The following is an 18751-nucleotide window of genomic DNA, read 5'->3' on the forward strand; positions in this document are numbered from 1 at the left end:
AAATGTAAAAAAAACATATATATTTTTCCTATTTAATGCAACTAAATTCTGTTTGAATTTAGTTTAAAACTATAATTTAATCCTGTAATTTTAAAGCTGAATTTTAGCACCATTACTCCAGTCACATGATCCTTCAGAAATCATTCTAATATTCTGATTTGCTGCTAAACAAAAAAACATTTATTATTTATAATTATTATTAAGTTTCACTGATGAATAGAAACTACAGAAAAACAGCATTTAGCTTAAATAGAAATATTTTGTAACATTATAAATGTCTTTATCATAACATTTTTGATCAATTTTAAGCATGCTTGCTAAAAAGTATTAATTTCTATAAGTCTATAAATTCCCCCCAAATATATTATGTATTTATTTTATCTTTGGTTGATGTTCAGGCAACCTGTTTGAAAAAAAAATCAGCATTCTGCAATTCCATTTGGTGCAAAAAGTACACTGTTCAGCAATGACAAGGTTCTAACAATTATTTCTAAATGTGTGACTGAATCATATAATAACTTAATTAATAATATTGATAGTTCATCGTCTAGCTGACTACGTCTTGTATTATTATTATTATTTTTATTTTTTCAAAAATATGGTCAAATGTGCACAAACTACTAGCTACTACTAAATATTGTAGAAACATAATTTTCTGTAAAGTTGCTTTGTAACGATTTATTTTGTAAAAAGCGCTATACAAATAAACTTGAATTGAATTGAATTTAATTATTGTGGTCCTCTGACAAGATGCAACGTCACAGATCTCAGACCTTGGGTTAAAAAAAAGTCTCATCAGATGTTTAATGCTCTATCATATCGAATTATGTGTATCAGCATGTACCCGAACATCATTAGGATAGTTTCCAAAGAGATATGCATATCATACAGGTCTTTTATGAATGATCCTCTGCCTTTCAGTTCCACCTTGTCATTTCCAATTTATCGCAAATTCGGTGCAAATGCCTTTGGTGATGAATGCAAGTGTGAAGTGGAATGATGAGAGGACAGAAACGTTTGTACTGCAACATCAAAAGTAGCTTCCCGTTTGAAGAACAAACACACAGCGTTGGCGACCACAGGGGATTACGCCGCACTCCCCCAGCGGATGCCTCTGATTGGCTGCTGGAGTATTGACCTTGACCTTCAGAGTTAGACGGAAAAGCTTAGCTTAAGAGAAAGACAGGGTCAAAACAATGATGGTAAACTGCAGGGACAGAACTTCACAGAAAAATGTAAATATTACTATTCATAGATACAATGCCACAGCACAGAACTGTTGAATTATATGAACTTTTGACTTAATCACAATTGAGCATCTCTGGAGAGACCTGAAAATGGCTGTCCACCAACGTTTACCATCCAATCTGACAGAACTGGAGAGGATCTGCAAGAGGAATGGCAGAGGATCCCCAAATCCAAGTGTGAAAAACTTGTTGCATCTTTCCCAAAAAGACTCATGGCTGTATTAGATCAAAAGGGTGCTTCTACTAAATACTGAGCAAAGGGTCTGAATACTTAGGACCATTTGATATTTCAGTTTTTCTTTTTAATAAATGTGCAAAAATGTCAATATGGGGTGCTGTGTGTATATTAATGAGGAAAAAAAAAAGAATTTACTGTAAATGATTCTAGAAAATGTCTGCAATATAACAAAGAGTGAAAATTTTAAGGGGGTCTGAATACTTTCGGTACCCACTGTATCCTGAAAAGCTGTGTTAGCAGTTGTGTAAAAATATGCTGGTGCTTTGCAAGGAAGCTCTGCGTGACTCAGCATAAGTTTGTCTGACAGAATCTAAGTTGACTGACTCACCATTCCTTTCTATCTCTCTCTCTCTTTTTTTTAATCCACACATTTTGGTTAAATACACACAATGACACAGAGGCCAAAAACTGACATTTATACCGGGCTAACAAAAATGAGAAAGCATGCATGTTTTTTTTTTCAGCTGTGAAAAATGTTCTGCACCTTTAGTGGGGGAAAATAAATGATCTCATGCTAGCTTTTGTCACCCTAGCGTTGAATACCTGTGAGCATAATGTATCATTCTGGAAAAATGCACAATTCACAGATTCACTCGGCAATAAAATTGTCTCACTGACAAAAACTCTGCTAGGTATATGTTTATTCTCCTATGCAGAAATATATGAAACTTTCTTATTTAATGAGTAAAGAGACACCATCTGTTATAGGACTACCTGTTCAGAATGAAAATGCACTTTTGTTTATTTACTCTCTGGCTTGATTCTAACAAATTATCATCGTGCTCCTGTCAGTCATAGCAAAAACATTGTGGCCCATTGGGAAGCGATAAGAGCCTTAAGCTAATGTTTACAACCAAGATAATTAATAATGATAATAAATGACAAACAAACCACATGCCCTGTGTCCATGAAGACCCCAACCGAGAAACAAAGAGGGAGGGGGGAACTGCTAGCATTAAAAACATTCATTGCCTTTAAATGTGGTTTGTCTAATCACAAGCTATAAACTGTTTTATAAATGATGTGTCTGTAAAATTAAAGGCAATTCAGCTCAAGTCACCCTTGTGGACTCTGCTTGGATAAGTGCTTTTGTCAGGCAGTGTTGTCTTTTTCATTTGCAGTCAGGTGAAACTGAGTGACAGCGGAAACCTTTTCTACGAGGTGCACATGCACAGGAGCAGCTGGGAATCTAGACGAGCCTCATACCCTCAGACATATTACTCATAAAGGTGTTTTGCTGATGTTGGCACAATATATATATATATTCCCTCTGTAACTTGGATAGTGCTTGGATTCAAATGTTTAAACACATAGAATGAGCTCAGTTTCACATGTAGGTGTGGGAAACACTTTATAATACCTTTGATTAATAAATTCTCCAATATAGCCATATATAACCATGCATATATTGCAGCATACTGAAATATTTAAGCACTAGTTTCCAGTATAATAGAATAGCATAGAATATAATATGCAGTACATGTCCCCTTTAATGCTCAGTAAAGTTGTCAATCAGGATGGGTTTATCTTTACCCCCCCCCCCCCCCCCGACCACCACCACAGATAAAGACGTTACATACCTTTCTCAGCAGGCAACAGATCCTCTCTATATTTCGAAGTCTTTCACGCTGTTAAGAGAAATAAATATCTGTTAAATCTCCCATAACACCTAAAATGCCAGTCTCAAGGACAAACCAGTATGAAGGCCACACATGTGATGCAGGGATTGTTGTTGTAGCCTCCAGGGGACAGTGTTTCAAAATCTATTTTTTATTTATACATGCCCAGACATAGAAGTATATGGTTTATCATACATGTGTGCAATGGAAGATCTAGGAGATCTTTATGCCTTTTCTGTCATGTATGTACTATGGAATAATTTTTCATATTTGAGGCACAAAAAGCAACAGAACTCAATTGGTGGCATGTATGGACATGGATGCATGTTAAGGCACAAATAAATCTTTCATAAGTAACACAGAAGAAAAATGGCAGCACTTTGCCTTAAAAGTGTTAGTTAGTCAGTTTAAACACACTCACACACACACACACACACTTGCATTTTTGGTTTACAGGGACTCTCCATAGGCATAATGGTTTTTATACTGTACAAACAGTATTTTCTAATGCTCTACACCAACCCCAAACCTAAACCTACCCCTTACAGAAAAGTACTGGCAATTTTTGAATTTCATAAGACTTGAATTTTGTATGTTTTTTTTAAGCATTTTGCTTTACAGGGACACAGGAAGTGTTCTCATAAACATTGCTTACATTGTAATACCCATGTCACTAAACACATATACCATATACATATACATACACATATACCACAAATATACCAGTAGAAAACATACACAAACTAATGATGATACTGTATTATTTTCCCATTTGCTTTTACATGTACAGTACAAATGATTTTCAGACAGAAGAAATTTGATATTTATTTATTTTTCATTTATTTTTTTTATTTTTTTACACTGTATTCCAGATACATGGGAGACAAACGTTGTAATAAACTTATTTCTCATTTAATATAAGATGTGTCCAGGGTCAAATAATATGCAGTATAATATATTGAAGAAAAAAAAAGTTGCCTGATTAAATATATTAACATAATATAATTAAATGTAATAGATTACATTAATATGTTTGTTCAAAATGTATATATTACGAATTAAAACTGTTTTACTACAATGATCTTGCAATGCATTTATCAAAGACACAAATAATTCCACTAGTAAAAAATGTGGCATTGCGCTTATTTGATGAATTTGTGAAAAGTAATTGATATGCAGCTATTTTCCCAAAGTTTCCTCAGTGCATTTTTAAACAGTTTTTTCAAGGCTTTGATTGGCAACCTCCCACTCTCTTGTTCCAGCACACAGCTGTGTTTCAGAGATTACACCAAACATCCATGAAAGTTGCACTCAATTCTCAGCCTATTTTTGGACCGCACCTCATTTTGGTTCATCCAAATTTGCTTAAGATATTTTTTCACACCATTCCTCCTCAACAACAGCATGCAAATATATTCCACTGGCAGCTATAGCGACTGGAGATAACTGCAGCCATATCAGCACTTTTAATTAGCAGGCAATTAGACTTAGCTCCCTTTGAAATATTCGTCAGCGTAAATTCTGCCTGAGAAGTGCTAGCATACAGTGTAAACAATGTATTAAATATAGGACAAAGAGTCAATACAGCAGTGAGAATATTATGCTCTTGAACCATGCAATCTGCATCGTACAAATGGGTAATCCTTGACGGACATACAAATGCAAACACAGCAGAACTGTGTCTGTCATCTCTGTAGCACAAATAATATTCAGCATCTATAATGATGGCATGAAAAGAGCATGAACAGATGTGATCAAAAGCTGAGCCTCTGAACAAACTAATTTTGGACACTTAAGAGACCCCAATAGGGCCAACATGGATATGTTGCTTGGCATCCCCTCATACTCAAACCATGAACTACAACATTTAACATAAAACATTTAACATATTTATAATAAAACATGGCTTAGAATACATTACGTAGGGGTTCATTTGCAAACAGTTTTCACTGACCACAATCAGTTTTAAAAAAACAGAAAAAAAAAAAAATGTCAGTAATTTACACTTTTTTACTTTATGAAAATTAAATGATTGTATGAATAATTCTGGCTTGTCTAATGTTAAATCGAAAAATGACGTGGGAGTAATATAGTTACCATAAGTTCTGAATAGTAGACAATTAACTAATGTTTTATCAATCCTTCTGTAGCTCAGCTAAAGCTTGGCACCGAGTTTGATTTACAGTGTATTGAATGTTCCTTATACGTTTCTACAAAAGTAAATCTAAAAGCACTGATGTGTTGGATTGCTCATGTTGTGCATGCTGCTGATAAACATCTGGATTATAAAACTCTCTTCAACTCTCAAGCAACATAACGAGACCTCTAATTTAGTGTTGTTTTACACTGAAATCAGTCACATGCATAGTAATGTCAATTTCGAACATTAGCATGATTAAATATTAAAAGCTTGCGCGCATCAAGCAGCGCAGCAGATACAAATTCAGTCTAATGAGCTCATAACGTTAACTTGAAAGATGATTATTTCAACGCATAAAGAAAGCTCATCAAGGATTGTTAGAGATTCTTATAAAAGAATAGCATCAGAAGTGTTTAATTGCTGGAGAATGATGTCTTGAATGGCTCCACAGAATTAGCCGGGCAGCGGAAGTCAAGGGCAGTTAAATGTGACGGTTCTGCTATTTATCCTCTGATTTATCAGTGATATTAAAGTTTCAAACGTTTAACACTCACTGGTTTTTGTTAGACTTATGCTTAAAACAAGAAAAATGCTATTTTCCAAATGGGGTAAGACAAACTGTTATCTTATGATAATATCTTTAGCAATTTTGATTCTCTAGTGAATATATTCAAGTTTCAAGAATGTTTAGATATGATCTACTACAAAACAAGTTGCAAACCGAGTAAACATTTTTAAGTCAAGTCAGTTTTCTGTTAAGAATTCATCTCTACTAATTACATCTAACATTAAAATATTTAATAATAATTGCCCACTGAATCTCCAAATAAATACAGAATCAGCATAAAGATGTTACATAATTTTACATAAAATATAATAAAATATCATACAATTACAGTACATAATGGCATTTTTTGTCCTATCAAAATCAGTCTCACCAATATCGTAATTACGAAGAGTTATACTGATAGTGGTATTATTTATATATTTTTACTATTATTTTCTGCTCAAACAAGGTGAAAACTGCTTGCCAGCGGGGTTAGAAAAATAAACAGAATTCAAGATTCTCTATTCTGTCTTATCTTATGCTAATATCTTTTTACTATCAAGCACTAACAAGGCCAGTCTCACAGTTATCTTTACCAATACTGCTGTTTTCCCCCCTCAGTTTCTGAGGAACAAATTAATATTTATAGCCATTCAAGTATGGCTGATCACAGGGTACATGTAGACAGGGTTGTTTTGATACAAACAGCATAAGCAAAATAAAACATACCCTCAGAAATAAAAAAGAACAAAACAAAAACAATGCTGCATTAATTGTGTGAATTATTGCATCTATATTAATTGCATTACATTAATTCTTCAGTCCTAAAAACTACTCATAAAGAAATTATTGTGCTGTCTGGTTACGAAAAGCATGTTAATGCCAGAAGTAAAAGGAGCCTGAGGGACTGTACACAGTGACTGCAGCACTACAGTGCAGACTAGAGTCATAAGGAGAGCTCCAATGAGAATCACAGAATGAAGTCCTGGCTTCCTCCCAGCGGAAAACTGACAGAAGCCACCAATTAGCCAGGCAGGGTGTGAGACTGACTTGACTGGGTGGTGAGATCAACTAGGAGGCCATCAATCTTTTAGCACCCCCTCCTTCCAGATCCTCCATTGTTCCTTCCAGTCTGACAGGGGGGGACATAGAGAGTGTGTATCTTTTACGTTGACACTTTGTTGGGAAGACAGCAATAAATTACGACTACAGAAGTTTTGTGCAGAGTAGATACGTGACTCAGATACTTTGTCTACACGTCACAGTGCCACTTTCTGAGTGAGACTTTCCGACACAAAGTCCAAAAGACCAAAAATATCTGCATTCGCCTTTGCCTCTTGCTTTGCTTTCTGTCACTACATAGCCTGGCGAGGTATCAAGCACAAACATGTAAATTATTTTGCAATGCTGGCATCTAGATTGACAGGGTTGTTCTAAACTTTTGGATAACAGTTGGTGCATCCAAAAAGCTGGAAAAGTTGCCTCAGCTTGAATTAATTAGTGAGATTAAATCTGCCAGGGCCTCCAGCAGAGGAAAGACAACACATAGACAGCTGCTCTATGGATTATTCATGCAATGCTGCGGATGACAGGAAATGTTTCAGAGTTTGGGGTAGGCTAGACAACGCACCTGGTGCCTGCAAAAGATCAGAGGGCTTGCTAAGATATACTCCCACAATAAACAAATAAACACACGCACGCATACAAACTCATTTGTTTCCATGGACAAGGGCAATGAATCAAATGATCAAGTCCATTACTTGCATGACTTACCGCATGAAGTGGATTTCCCTGATCGATCGGCACCTTGAAGTCTGCCTGAAGCTCATCAAAGGCGGTTATCTGAAAACCCAAAGAAAAAAAGGGAACACGATCATTATCATTAGGCCAGACACATGAATTTGCAGCGTTTGTGTGATTTTCAAGGATACGTGCTCCTTTTATAACTTTGATTGATCATCCATTATTTCAGCATCGCATTGGCATAGTAGTTATGCTGGCTGATGCAACTGAAATATGCTGTGTACTATTATTAATCATATTATATATACAGGTGCATCTCAATAAATTATAACGTCGTGGAAAAATTCATTTATTTCAGTAATTCAACTCAAATTTTGAAACTTGTGTATTAAATAAATTCAGTGCACACAGACTGATGTAGTTTAAGTCTTTGGTTCTTTTAACCCACCAATTCACTAGATCAACAAATTAACTTCATAAGACCAATAAAAAAAAAAAAACATTTTTAGTGAATTGTTGTCCTTCTGGAAAGGATGTTCATTTACTGTACATGTACTCAATACTTGGTAGGGTCTCCTTTTGCTTTAATTACTGCCTCAATTCAGCGTGGCATGGAGGTGAAAGGTTTGTGGCATTGCTGAGGTGGTATGGAAGCCAAGGCCTTCAGCTCCTCTTTATTCTTTGATCTCTTGTTTCACATTTTTCTCTTGACAATACACCATTGATTCTCTATGGGGATCAGGTAATAATAATAATAATAATAATAATAATACATTTTATTTATAATGCACTTTTCATCAGAGATCTCAAAGTGCTACAGGTAAAAAAAAATCCTAAAAATAAATGTCTTAAGGCCTTTTTTAAAACAGTGAGGTGATTGAGGTGCCCTCAAGGAGTCAGGGAGGGCATTCCACAGATGTGGGGCAGCAGTACAAAAGGCCCTATCTCCCATTGTCCTGAGTCTGGTTCTGGGCATGTGGAGGAGGTTTGAGTGAGTGGAATGGAGGGAATGGGTTGTGCTTTGTGGGTTGATAAGTTCTTTGAGGTGGAGGGGGGGTGGGGGGCATGTCCATGGATGCATTGATGTGTTAGGAGGGAAACCTTGTACTCAGTCCTGGTGGAGATAGGAAGCCAGTGGAGTGAGTGAAGAATGGGGGTAATGTGCTCATGTTTCTGCACTCTCATCAGGATCCTAGCTGCAGAGTTTTGGATGTACTGAAGCCCCTGCAGACTTTTTCTAGGCATCCCAATGAGAAGTGCATTGCAGTAGTCCAGTCTGGAAGAGACAAAGGCATGAACCAGCTTTTCGGCATCTGAGAGGATGAGAATGGGGCGGAGTTTGGAGATGTTATGGTAGAAAGAGGTCTTGCATAGGTGATTTATATGAGATTCAAAAGTGAGTTGGGAGTCCATTTTTACGCAGTGACTTTGATTTTCAAAAAGAAAAAAAACAGTGGTCCAACACCAGCAGAAGACATTGCACCCCAAATCATCACAGACTGTGGAAACTTAACACTGGACTTCAAGCAACTTGGGCTATGAACTTCTCCCCCTTCCTCCAGACTCTAGGGTCTTTGTTTCCAAATGAAATACAAAACTTGATCTCATCTGAAAAGAGGACTTTGGACCACTGGGCAACAGTCCAGTTCTTCTTCTCCTTAGCCCAGGTAAAACACCTCTGACGCTGTCTGTGGTTCAGCAAATTCCTTGACATGTCTGTGTGTGGTGGCTCTTGGTGCCTTGACCCCAGCCTCAGTCCATTCCTTGTGAATTTCACTCAAATTCTTGAATCAATTTTCTTGACAAACCTCATAAGGCTGTGGTTCTCTCTGTTGATTGTGCATCTTTTCTTCCACACTTTTTACTTCCACTCAGCTTTCTGTTAACATGTACACAGCACTCTGTGAACAGCCAGCTTCTTTGGCAATGAATGTTTGTGGCTTACCCTCCTTGTGAAGGGTGTCAATGATTGTCTTCTGGACAACTGTCAGATCAGCAGTCTTCCCCGTGATATTGTAGCCTAGTGAACCAAACTGAGAGACCGTTTTGAAGGCTCAGGAAACCTTTGCAGGTGCTTTGAGTTGATTAGCTGATTGGTATGTCACCATATTCTAATTTGTTGAGATTTTTGTGTGTGTGGGGGGGGTTATTAAATTTGAGCCAAAATCATCACAATTAAAAGAACCAAATACTTAAACTACTTCAGTCGGTGTGCATTGAATATATTTAATACACGGCTTCCACAATTTGAGTTGAATTACTGAAATATAGGAACTTTTCCACGAAATTCGAATTTATTGAGATTCACCTGAATATTCATTAATATGATGTAGAATGAGATATATAAAAGACCACATGTGATAAAGGTTCTTGAGTTCACAACATCTTGAAATATTTAATATATCATGAATATCCAGTATATCATGATGGTGGAAGTAGTGTTTGATGTGACAAAAATTATACAGATTGAAGCATATGAAATCCGTTAAGTGCATTAGAGCAAATAGGGTCTTATGGTGCCTCATGGCTATAGCTCATGCACAAGGCAAGAGAACCCTAAATTAAAGTTAGATCAAATTAGACAAGCTTATTTCCCCAGTTAAAGACCAAACTGCCCTCTCCTCCTACACTACCTCTCCTGTAGTATATCAGTCCTCTCTCAGTTCTGAAGGCGACATGATCAGTAAAAATTGGGTTTGATTTTAAATGCTTTTCTGCTTGGCTGTCAGATAAGTGTGTGTGGTGTAACCGCTACCTAACCAGAAAAAAAAAGCATTACATACACGTTTTAAATCTGGCCATCCTTTAATAATCACATTTAAACTTGCACCGTGAAAGGGGCATCATTGAACCATATAAGCTACACAAGTGACATAAATAACTGAACACTTTTCATAAATGTTGATGAAGCATAAAAACCATTTCAAATGGGTTCAATTAAAATAAGGCCGGGTTTAAACCTGACAGCAGCATATGAATCCTAATCATAGTTGTGAAATTCAAAATGTTCCTGCATATGTTACATGCCTTCCAGAAAGAAAATCAACAAAGAATGTAACATGTGCACATTGCATCCATGTGGAAACATTGCCGTTTTGTTCCCTATGTGACATCAGTTTACCCATCTGGGGTTTATGTAGTATTGAAAAAAAGCTGAGCTGGAGAACTGTACTTCTATTAATAACTCGTAATGCACAGAATAGAATCGTTGCTCAGTAAACTCTGTCTTTAATATTTACAATTTTTAGATGTGATTTACTCAAACATTCTCATATTTGTCATGATTATAACACAATCTGTTGCCAGTAAGAGGGAACTGGGCTGTGAGAAATTATAGATTTATTTTTGATTGCCTGCTGTAATGTCTACAAATGATATCACACTTGCCCTAATCCATCACCTCGCACTGACCCAATGCCTATTATTTCCAAAATTGTGTTAATACCACTTCTTAGTGGTATTACCCAAGATTTTGGGTTATAGGCCTTCCTAATACTACTAGCCTGCGTAAGCCCTTCCTAATACCACTAGTCTGAGTAAGCCAAATTACACTAAAATAATTCCAGATAAAATTACCGATTAGCAGTAAAACACCAACAACTTTTATTTCTTTTCACATAAATTATGATATTAAGAGAGTTACAATGACAGTTACGACTTTTTCCATAGTATATAATTTGTAAACTAATGAATTTTTACATTTGCATCACAACGTTTCATATGTATGGCTTTTCTGATGTAGTAAACTTACTCAGTAGCACCCCCGGTAACCACTGTAATTGCAATGCAGAGCATTTCAGGTATCATGTGAATCATGAGTCATGATAAAATAGCTGGAAAATAGCTGAAAACTATTATTCTTGTAAAAGCAAGCTTTTGCTTACACTACTGGTAAGATTTAGGGTAGGGTTTAGTTTATGGTGTATTATTTTCAAATGTAGCATTAACCTGTTTTTGTGAACATAGATATAACTGAAAATCTAGTCTGTATAGCAAAGGTGTTATTTCTAAAAGGATTGTTTGAAAAAGACTATGTTCATATATTGGAATTATTCGAGTCATGCTAGCATGTGTAAGCCTTAACACAGTTCCCCTTGTATCATAATCAAATTGCCGTCCAGTGTTTAACAAGAGCTCTTCGAAATACAGTAGCTTGTGGGATTTTTTTATTAAATGTGCCACAATTAGGCCAACCACTATACATCTCAATAATACATTTAAACCTTCACGGATGAACGCACCACTGCATTCATAAACAATCTGTTAAATACTGCTCTAAACTGTGCATCTTTGCCAAACGTTTTGTGGGCATTAATGTGTTGGTTTTCTACTAGTGGAAAGTGGACTGGAAACATCTGCTGAGGGAGCTTTTGACTCTCAGTGTTAGTTAAGCTAATGTGGGGATCATTTCCCCTCAGATGTAGAATAACACGCGAGGGGCAATATGCAGATTAGGCATCTCTTTAGATCCCTTTGAAAAGGACGGCAGACAAATTCTTCCATGCTCGTAATCTAAGTTAAGGAAAGTTAAAGAAAGATAGGCTTAGCAGGGTTTGAAAACTTCACTTTTAAAAGGTGTTGTAAGAGAGTACAAGGATTTTTCTATTTTTCACTAGACTTGTGTGTAGCATTATTTCAGTCTTCAGTGTCACGTGATCCTTCAGAAATCATTTTAATATAGTGAATCAGTGCTCAGTAAACATTTCTTATTATTATAAATTTGTGCATTCCTAATATTTTGTGATACATATAGAAATAGAATAGAAAGTTCCAAAAAGCGGCATTTATTTGATTTTTGTTGTTGTTGTAATGTTTAGATGTCTTTACTGTCACTTTTGATCAATTTACTTTGTCCTTGCTAAATAAATATTTTAATTCTTCAAAATATTCTAAACTCTTACTAACCCAAAACTTCTGCCAACACAATAAATAAATCACTAATATTATATAACAGTAGATGCTTTTCCAGTTTCTTTGTGGAGGGTTCTTAAAAGCATGAAATGTTATTTTATAGGATATTGTTCCTGTCTGCTGCTTTTCACACCACAGCTCAAGATAGTCCTTTGGGATTGTGTGCATTTGTGTGGTGCTATCAGCCGATAAGTACTGTCAGCATGATAATTGTATATGTAAATAAGAATTTATGTGTGTTATTAAAAACAGAATCACTTACAAAAAGGATGTTGGCTGAAGGACACCTATCAACTAAAGTTTCACTGATATTCAGAATTTCCCAATGTCTTGGCATTCAATAATCATGATTTCATAATAATAGGTCCTTTTTAAAGCGGATGCTGCTGTCTTTGAATGTCAGCATGACTTTAAAGGACAGTGAGGAAGCTGTCTCATAATGCCTATACTCTATATTCAGTGCATTCAATAAAAACTCTGCTTCCAAACATACTGTACACTATGTAACATCATGCTAAACTTTTTGCAGATGTGAAAGAGGGTCGACATGTCAGGATTTTCCCATTGTGAGCCGATGGAATTAAATCTATTAAAGATTCAAAAGCTGAAACCGCTGAGGACAGCATTTCTGCCTTCCTCACAAAATAACTGGCAAATAAAAGGAACTTCTTTTAGAATAACTGAAGGACAGCTTATTGGAAATAGATTGAGTTCAGTGATGTCTTACAGAAAGGTCGGGGTCAAATGTGATGTCCTCATAATTACCCCTTATTTAACCCTTGAGGCTATAATGTCAGTTGCTATGCAAAAGCAAGCCTAGGGCAAACGGCTGTGCTGACCCAAATCTAGAGCAGTCTTGCAGTGCTGTGAACGTGAGCCACTGCTTTAATGCAGCTTTCCTCAATGAAGAAAAAAAAAGTGTTACACCTTGCATGAAGTCCACAGACATAGAGGACAGTGTAACATCAAAACAGGTCAGGCACAAACTGTGGCTTGTACAGTAGAACTGTAAGGGGGTTAAACACAAGTATGTTTCCGGAAATGGATAAACAGGATCTGAAACAACCCACAAAGGTGTTTTGTCCATTAGAGAGATGGGAAACCCCCCAAAAAGATGTCCCAAAGACTTCCCTGACACAAGCTGTTCCCACCAAGTCATGATATGCACCAATGCTGTGACCCAAGTCTAATTTCACTATGAATTTACACTCAAATAATCATCAGTGACTTAGAATTTGATGAGACATTCATAATATCAAGGAGGCTTTACATCTGGTGATAGACAGTTTAGTCTGATGTAGCAACCTCTGCTCTAACACATGCATGCCATTCTGCAGCATATTGTCACAAAGCACGTCAAAGATGCAAACACTTACATGCCAGATCGCGAAGAAGATGAGAGAAGCACAGAGGACGAGGGAAAGCATATAGCAAAAGGCAGCGAAAGTGAACATAATTGAGAGGAAACTGAAAGGAAAATCTCCAGGAGAGAAGACGGCGCTCGAGCCAAGCTGGACTGAATGAATGGAAGCAGTTACGGGGCACGCGAGAGGGAGAGCATCGTGTTCTTCTTCAAAAATTTTGCAACAGTGTGTTGCAAACCTCGGCTCCAGTTCAGTGCAGTCGCTTTGCCATATTCACCAATGAAAAACAAAAAGTCCTGTCTTGTGCCGATTTTGCGCGAGTTACGGCACTGTTGCGAAGTCCCTGCGAGATCAAGGCATTTGTGGAAGGTTAAGCAAATGATGCATTAACATTGTCCCTCACGGTGCCGTCGGCGTTAATAGTCCATTAAAGATGCAGATCGTTCTCGGTGACGACTTTGGAAAAATGCAGAATTTTGTGTTAAAACCCTGGTACACGGTCCTGGCGATCAGTTCACCTTCCCAAACCGAAGGCGCAAGAATATATGCCGGCTAACAGGTGGATTTAAAGAGCTCTCTCTCTCTCTCTCTTTGGCTCTCTATTCCTCTGTCTCACTCAGATCAGACACTGGGTCAAAGCAGGTCCCATAGCATTACCTACCATTACCTTTTAAAACAGCGACAGTTATTAAGATGAAAATAAAATCAATTTAATTTAATCACATTTATTACATTATCTCCTACTACCCCTAAAACCTAATTTTCCTCACACCTTAACTCATGTATTTCATACAGATTGCATTATAAACAGAAACATTTGGCCAATAGTCTATGTATGTTTTTAGGAATCACAACGTGCTATTCCCTGACAGAAAGAAGAGGGTCATTTAAAAAAAGATTCCCCTTTTATAGGTTTTCACAGCTACAAATAAATCCTTCAGATATTTATAAAATCAATTAATATCAAAGTCAGACATCATCCTGACAGGCCACTTTCCATATTTCAACGTAGACATGACAGTACAATAATAAAATCATTGTATGGATAAATTAGACTACCTTCTTGCGCCATCTTGCGTTTTGACAGGCTAAAATCAGGCAAAATCAAATCATTTTTACTTATATTATTCTGTAATGTATGCATTATTTATTCAAATATATATATATATATATATATATATATATATATATATATATATATATATATATATATATATATATATATATATATATAATCGATTTACAGTGCATTGTATCTGACTCAGCTGTCTCAGTTGTTCTGCACGCTTAGTAAACAAACTACAGCTAGTCCAAAATGCAGCAGCTAGAGTTCTTATTAGAACCAGAAAGTATGATCATATCAGCCCGGTCCTGTCAACACTGCACTGGCTCCCTATCAAACATCGTATAGATTTTAAACTCTTGCTTATTACTTATAAAGCCCTGAATATTTTAGCGCCTCAGTATTTGAACAAACAAGCTCTTGTTACATTATAATCCTCCTCGTCCGCTGCGTTCTTAAAACTCAGGCAATTTGACATTACCTAAAATATCAAAATCAACTGCGGGCGCAGATCCTTTTCCTATTTGGCACCTAAACTTTGGAATAACCTAACTAACATTGTTCGGGAGGCAGACACACTCTTGCAGTTTAAATCTAGATTAAAGACCCATCTCTTTAACCTGGTTTACACATAACATACTAATATGCTTTTAATATCCAAATCCGTTAAAGGATTTTTAGACTTCATTAATTAGGTAAACTGGAATCGGGAACACTTCCCATAACACCTGATGTACTTGCTACATCATTAGAAGAATGGCATCTACGCTAATATTAGTCTATTTCTCTCTTATTCCAAGTTACCAGATCCAGTCTGTATCCAGATCAGAGGTTCACTGCAGTCACCCGGATCCAGTACTTATCCAGACCAGATGGTGGATCGAACCTAAGAAAGGACCTCTACATCCCTGAAAGACAGTGGAGACCAGGACAACTAGAGCCCCAGATACAGATCCCCTGTAAAGACCTTGTCTCAGAGGACCACCAGGACAAGACCACAGGAAATAGATGATTCTCCTGAACAATCTCATATTTTTTTTGCAGCCTGGAATTGAACTGCTGGTTTCATCTGGTCAGAGGAGAACTGGCACCCAACTGAGCCTGGTTCTCCCAAGGTTTTTTCTCCATTCTGTCACCGATGGAGTTTTGGTTCCTTGCCGCTGTTGCCTCTGGCTTGCTTAGTTGGGGTCACTAACATAGATCTTTTACTTAGCCTGATACAAAAAATTAGCTACAACAAGTTGCTGTGGGCACAAGTAGACTAGGCTATTTTTTTTTTTTTTCATAGAAATACTTTATAGAATAAACTTACAACACAATTAATAGCCTATAGGCCTACATTTACTTTAAGTTCAGAAAGTACTGGATCATCCTTTTTAAATTAGAATTTTATTTACATGTTATGAATACTTGTAGTGAAATGACACGGTGTCACGATATGAAAACATAACCGACTTGCTGACTCATTCTGGAGCTTTGAAAAAGAGCAGGACTTCAAGCCTCACGTTAGACACGTTGAGCGTGTTCTCACTGAGTAACTACATGAATCAGTTTCTCTCCATAAAGTATTAAAAATTAATTTAGCTGCAGTCGAAGTTACTTGTGAATGACAGCTTTTCATTTTTTCCTTTACTGTTTGAAGCAGAAGAAGCAAAGTGTCAAAGTTTTATTGCGTAACCTGAATTGTAAATTGAACAGAGTTTCTGAGTGGGACACATGAGAGACTCTTGAGTCTTAATTTTAAAGCTCTGAGGTTACAACATTACATTAGCTGTGAGATTTGCTCCATCTCTAGCCAATGTCAATATTTCAAATCAATTCAAACCTAATGTCTATGTGTATCCTATGTTTTTATGCATAGGAGTTTCTTCTTATAAACTTAATTAAAATTATACCAATGGTTGTAGATATGTTCTTGACTGGAAATCCCAGTTGTGCTGGATACCTGAACCTCGATACAGTGACGCCTCATTTCCACACATCAAAGACATAAAGTTTCCCAATGAAAGGAAACTGATGAGATCCTTCCCACGTGACTCAGGCTTTGATCAGCAACTTCTATCTCAAGTATTAAAAAAAAAAAGATCTCTACTGGCAGCTGTACATGAAAAGTTTCCTATGACTTTATTACAGTAATCACTTAGGCTGTAACATCTAAGACACTTTTAACTCTATTTTTAACTCCTTCTTTGGAATTTGTCATTAGATTCTGGGATAATTTTTCAGAATCATTTATGTTTTTTGGTATGTCCATTTAGAGTCTAATAGGGTGCCTGCATCTGAATGGAGCTTTTATCCAAACTTTGGACAGTCCAAGACCTATCACGCTGGAAAGAGATGTTTTATGGATGACATTAATCGTATGAGAAGCATGAGATGCATTTCAGAAAATTTCCTGGAATTATCCATGGGGAGAAAAAAGCAGGGTAAAACATTCTCAGTTTTACTATTTAAAAAAAAGTGGAATTGTATTTAGTGAACTGTAGTTGGTGCATACTGTTGTTTTAGGTTATGGGTAATATATCATTTTTTTCTAACATACAGTACATAATTTGAAACATTTATAGTCTGAGAGACATTCAAAACTCCAATAAAACACATATTGGGTTATTTTCAGCCACAGACAAATGCAGCACCTACCCTTCAACAAAGGTCAGACCATTTCTAGTTCCTGAGTACAGCCCTGGCTTTCATATGAATCATCACTGCGCACAGCCACTTTTGGGTAAGGACCAACATGCTTACTGCAGATGCAGTGAGATAGACCAAAAAGATGGGACTGTAGCCATGTTTTGATGCAAATTAATGAACAAAAAAACACTCTTTGTTCCACTTCCTGTGAAGGGATAAATCAAAGTACAACATTTCAAAACTCCCTGTTGAAAGTGAACACATGCAGACAGCCAACAGTTTGAACTTTCACAGCACACAGCAGGTTAAAAGCTGCCCAGAGAAAAGGAAAACACAAAGGCTATAAATACACAAGAACCTAATGTTAACAAGAAACATCTGGAAGATATGAGTGAGGAGACAAAACTTAAGCACAGACACTGATATATACATACATAATATATATATATATATATATATATATATATATATATATATATATATATATATATATATATATATTATTATTATTATTATTTTTTTTTTTTTTTTTTTTTTTTTTTTTTTTTTTTTTACTTGTATATTACTTCTGGTCCAGGTCTTTTGCCAAATTGAAACCATTTATTCGCTGAAAACCACCAACAAATTATATATATATATATATATATATAAAAATGATGGTGACCTTCACCGTTCATGTCTTATAAGAAATATCTATGGAATTTCTTAAGGTGTATGTACTGTATGTATGTTTCTCTGCACTGTATGCAGAGAAACATAAAAGCTGTGCACGAGATGAGGACATTCTTGAAGTCAAGAGGCTGAGCACCTGGAGACCAGAACTACACATTTACCACAGGGCAATTCTGCTGGACACCTAATTTGGAAGGTGTGAAACCATGCTTACATTCTTCTTGTTGTTATGTGTTGTATTGTTAGTGTTTTCTATTTTGTTAAATGATTTTCTTTTCTCCGACACTACTTTATGGCTTTCCATTGAGTATATTTTAAAATAACTTGATATTTATTGTTCAGCTTCGAGAACTTCACATTGGAAAGGGTTAAATCAGGACAAAATGCCATGGGCTTCAGACAGTGAAAATGATTTGACCTTTTCTTTGCCTTATTAGTTGGAGGTCCATCAGACAGATTTTCCTTAATTCCCTGACAAAGACAAATGAAGGTCTTTTCAATGTGCCATTATTTAATTGCAGGACAGAATAGGGGACAGTTAAGTATGATTGTGTAGGCAAGACGTTTGTAATAGTT

At 36.3% G+C, this 18751-nt stretch overlaps 1 protein-coding gene and 1 long non-coding RNA gene across 2 annotated transcripts; one reads left to right on the forward strand and one right to left on the reverse strand.

The window, feature by feature from the left end:
- Window positions 1-3065: 3065 nt before the first annotated feature.
- LOC113098146 (uncharacterized) lies at window positions 3066-14418 on the reverse strand. The gene is made up of 3 exons (XR_003288954.1): window positions 13822-14418; window positions 7565-7633; window positions 3066-3113 (listed from the first exon to the last, which is right to left on the reverse strand). It is a non-coding gene; the product is annotated as an uncharacterized LOC113098146 (long non-coding RNA).
- Window positions 14419-16320: 1902 nt separating this feature from the next.
- LOC113098143 (spermatogenesis-associated serine-rich protein 1-like) lies at window positions 16321-18363 on the forward strand (the record flags this gene model as incomplete). Its single annotated transcript, XM_026263089.1, has 5 exons — window positions 16321-16406; window positions 16780-16904; window positions 17131-17298; window positions 17490-17597; window positions 18254-18363. Coding segments are annotated over 5 exons (597 nt in total), but the record flags the coding sequence as incomplete, so codon positions are not given.
- Between the last annotated feature and the right edge of the window lie 388 nt (window positions 18364-18751).

This window comes from Carassius auratus, unplaced genomic scaffold (genome assembly GCF_003368295.1).
Source record: "Carassius auratus strain Wakin unplaced genomic scaffold, ASM336829v1 scaf_tig00216420, whole genome shotgun sequence".
NCBI lineage: Eukaryota > Metazoa > Chordata > Actinopteri > Cypriniformes > Cyprinidae > Carassius > Carassius auratus.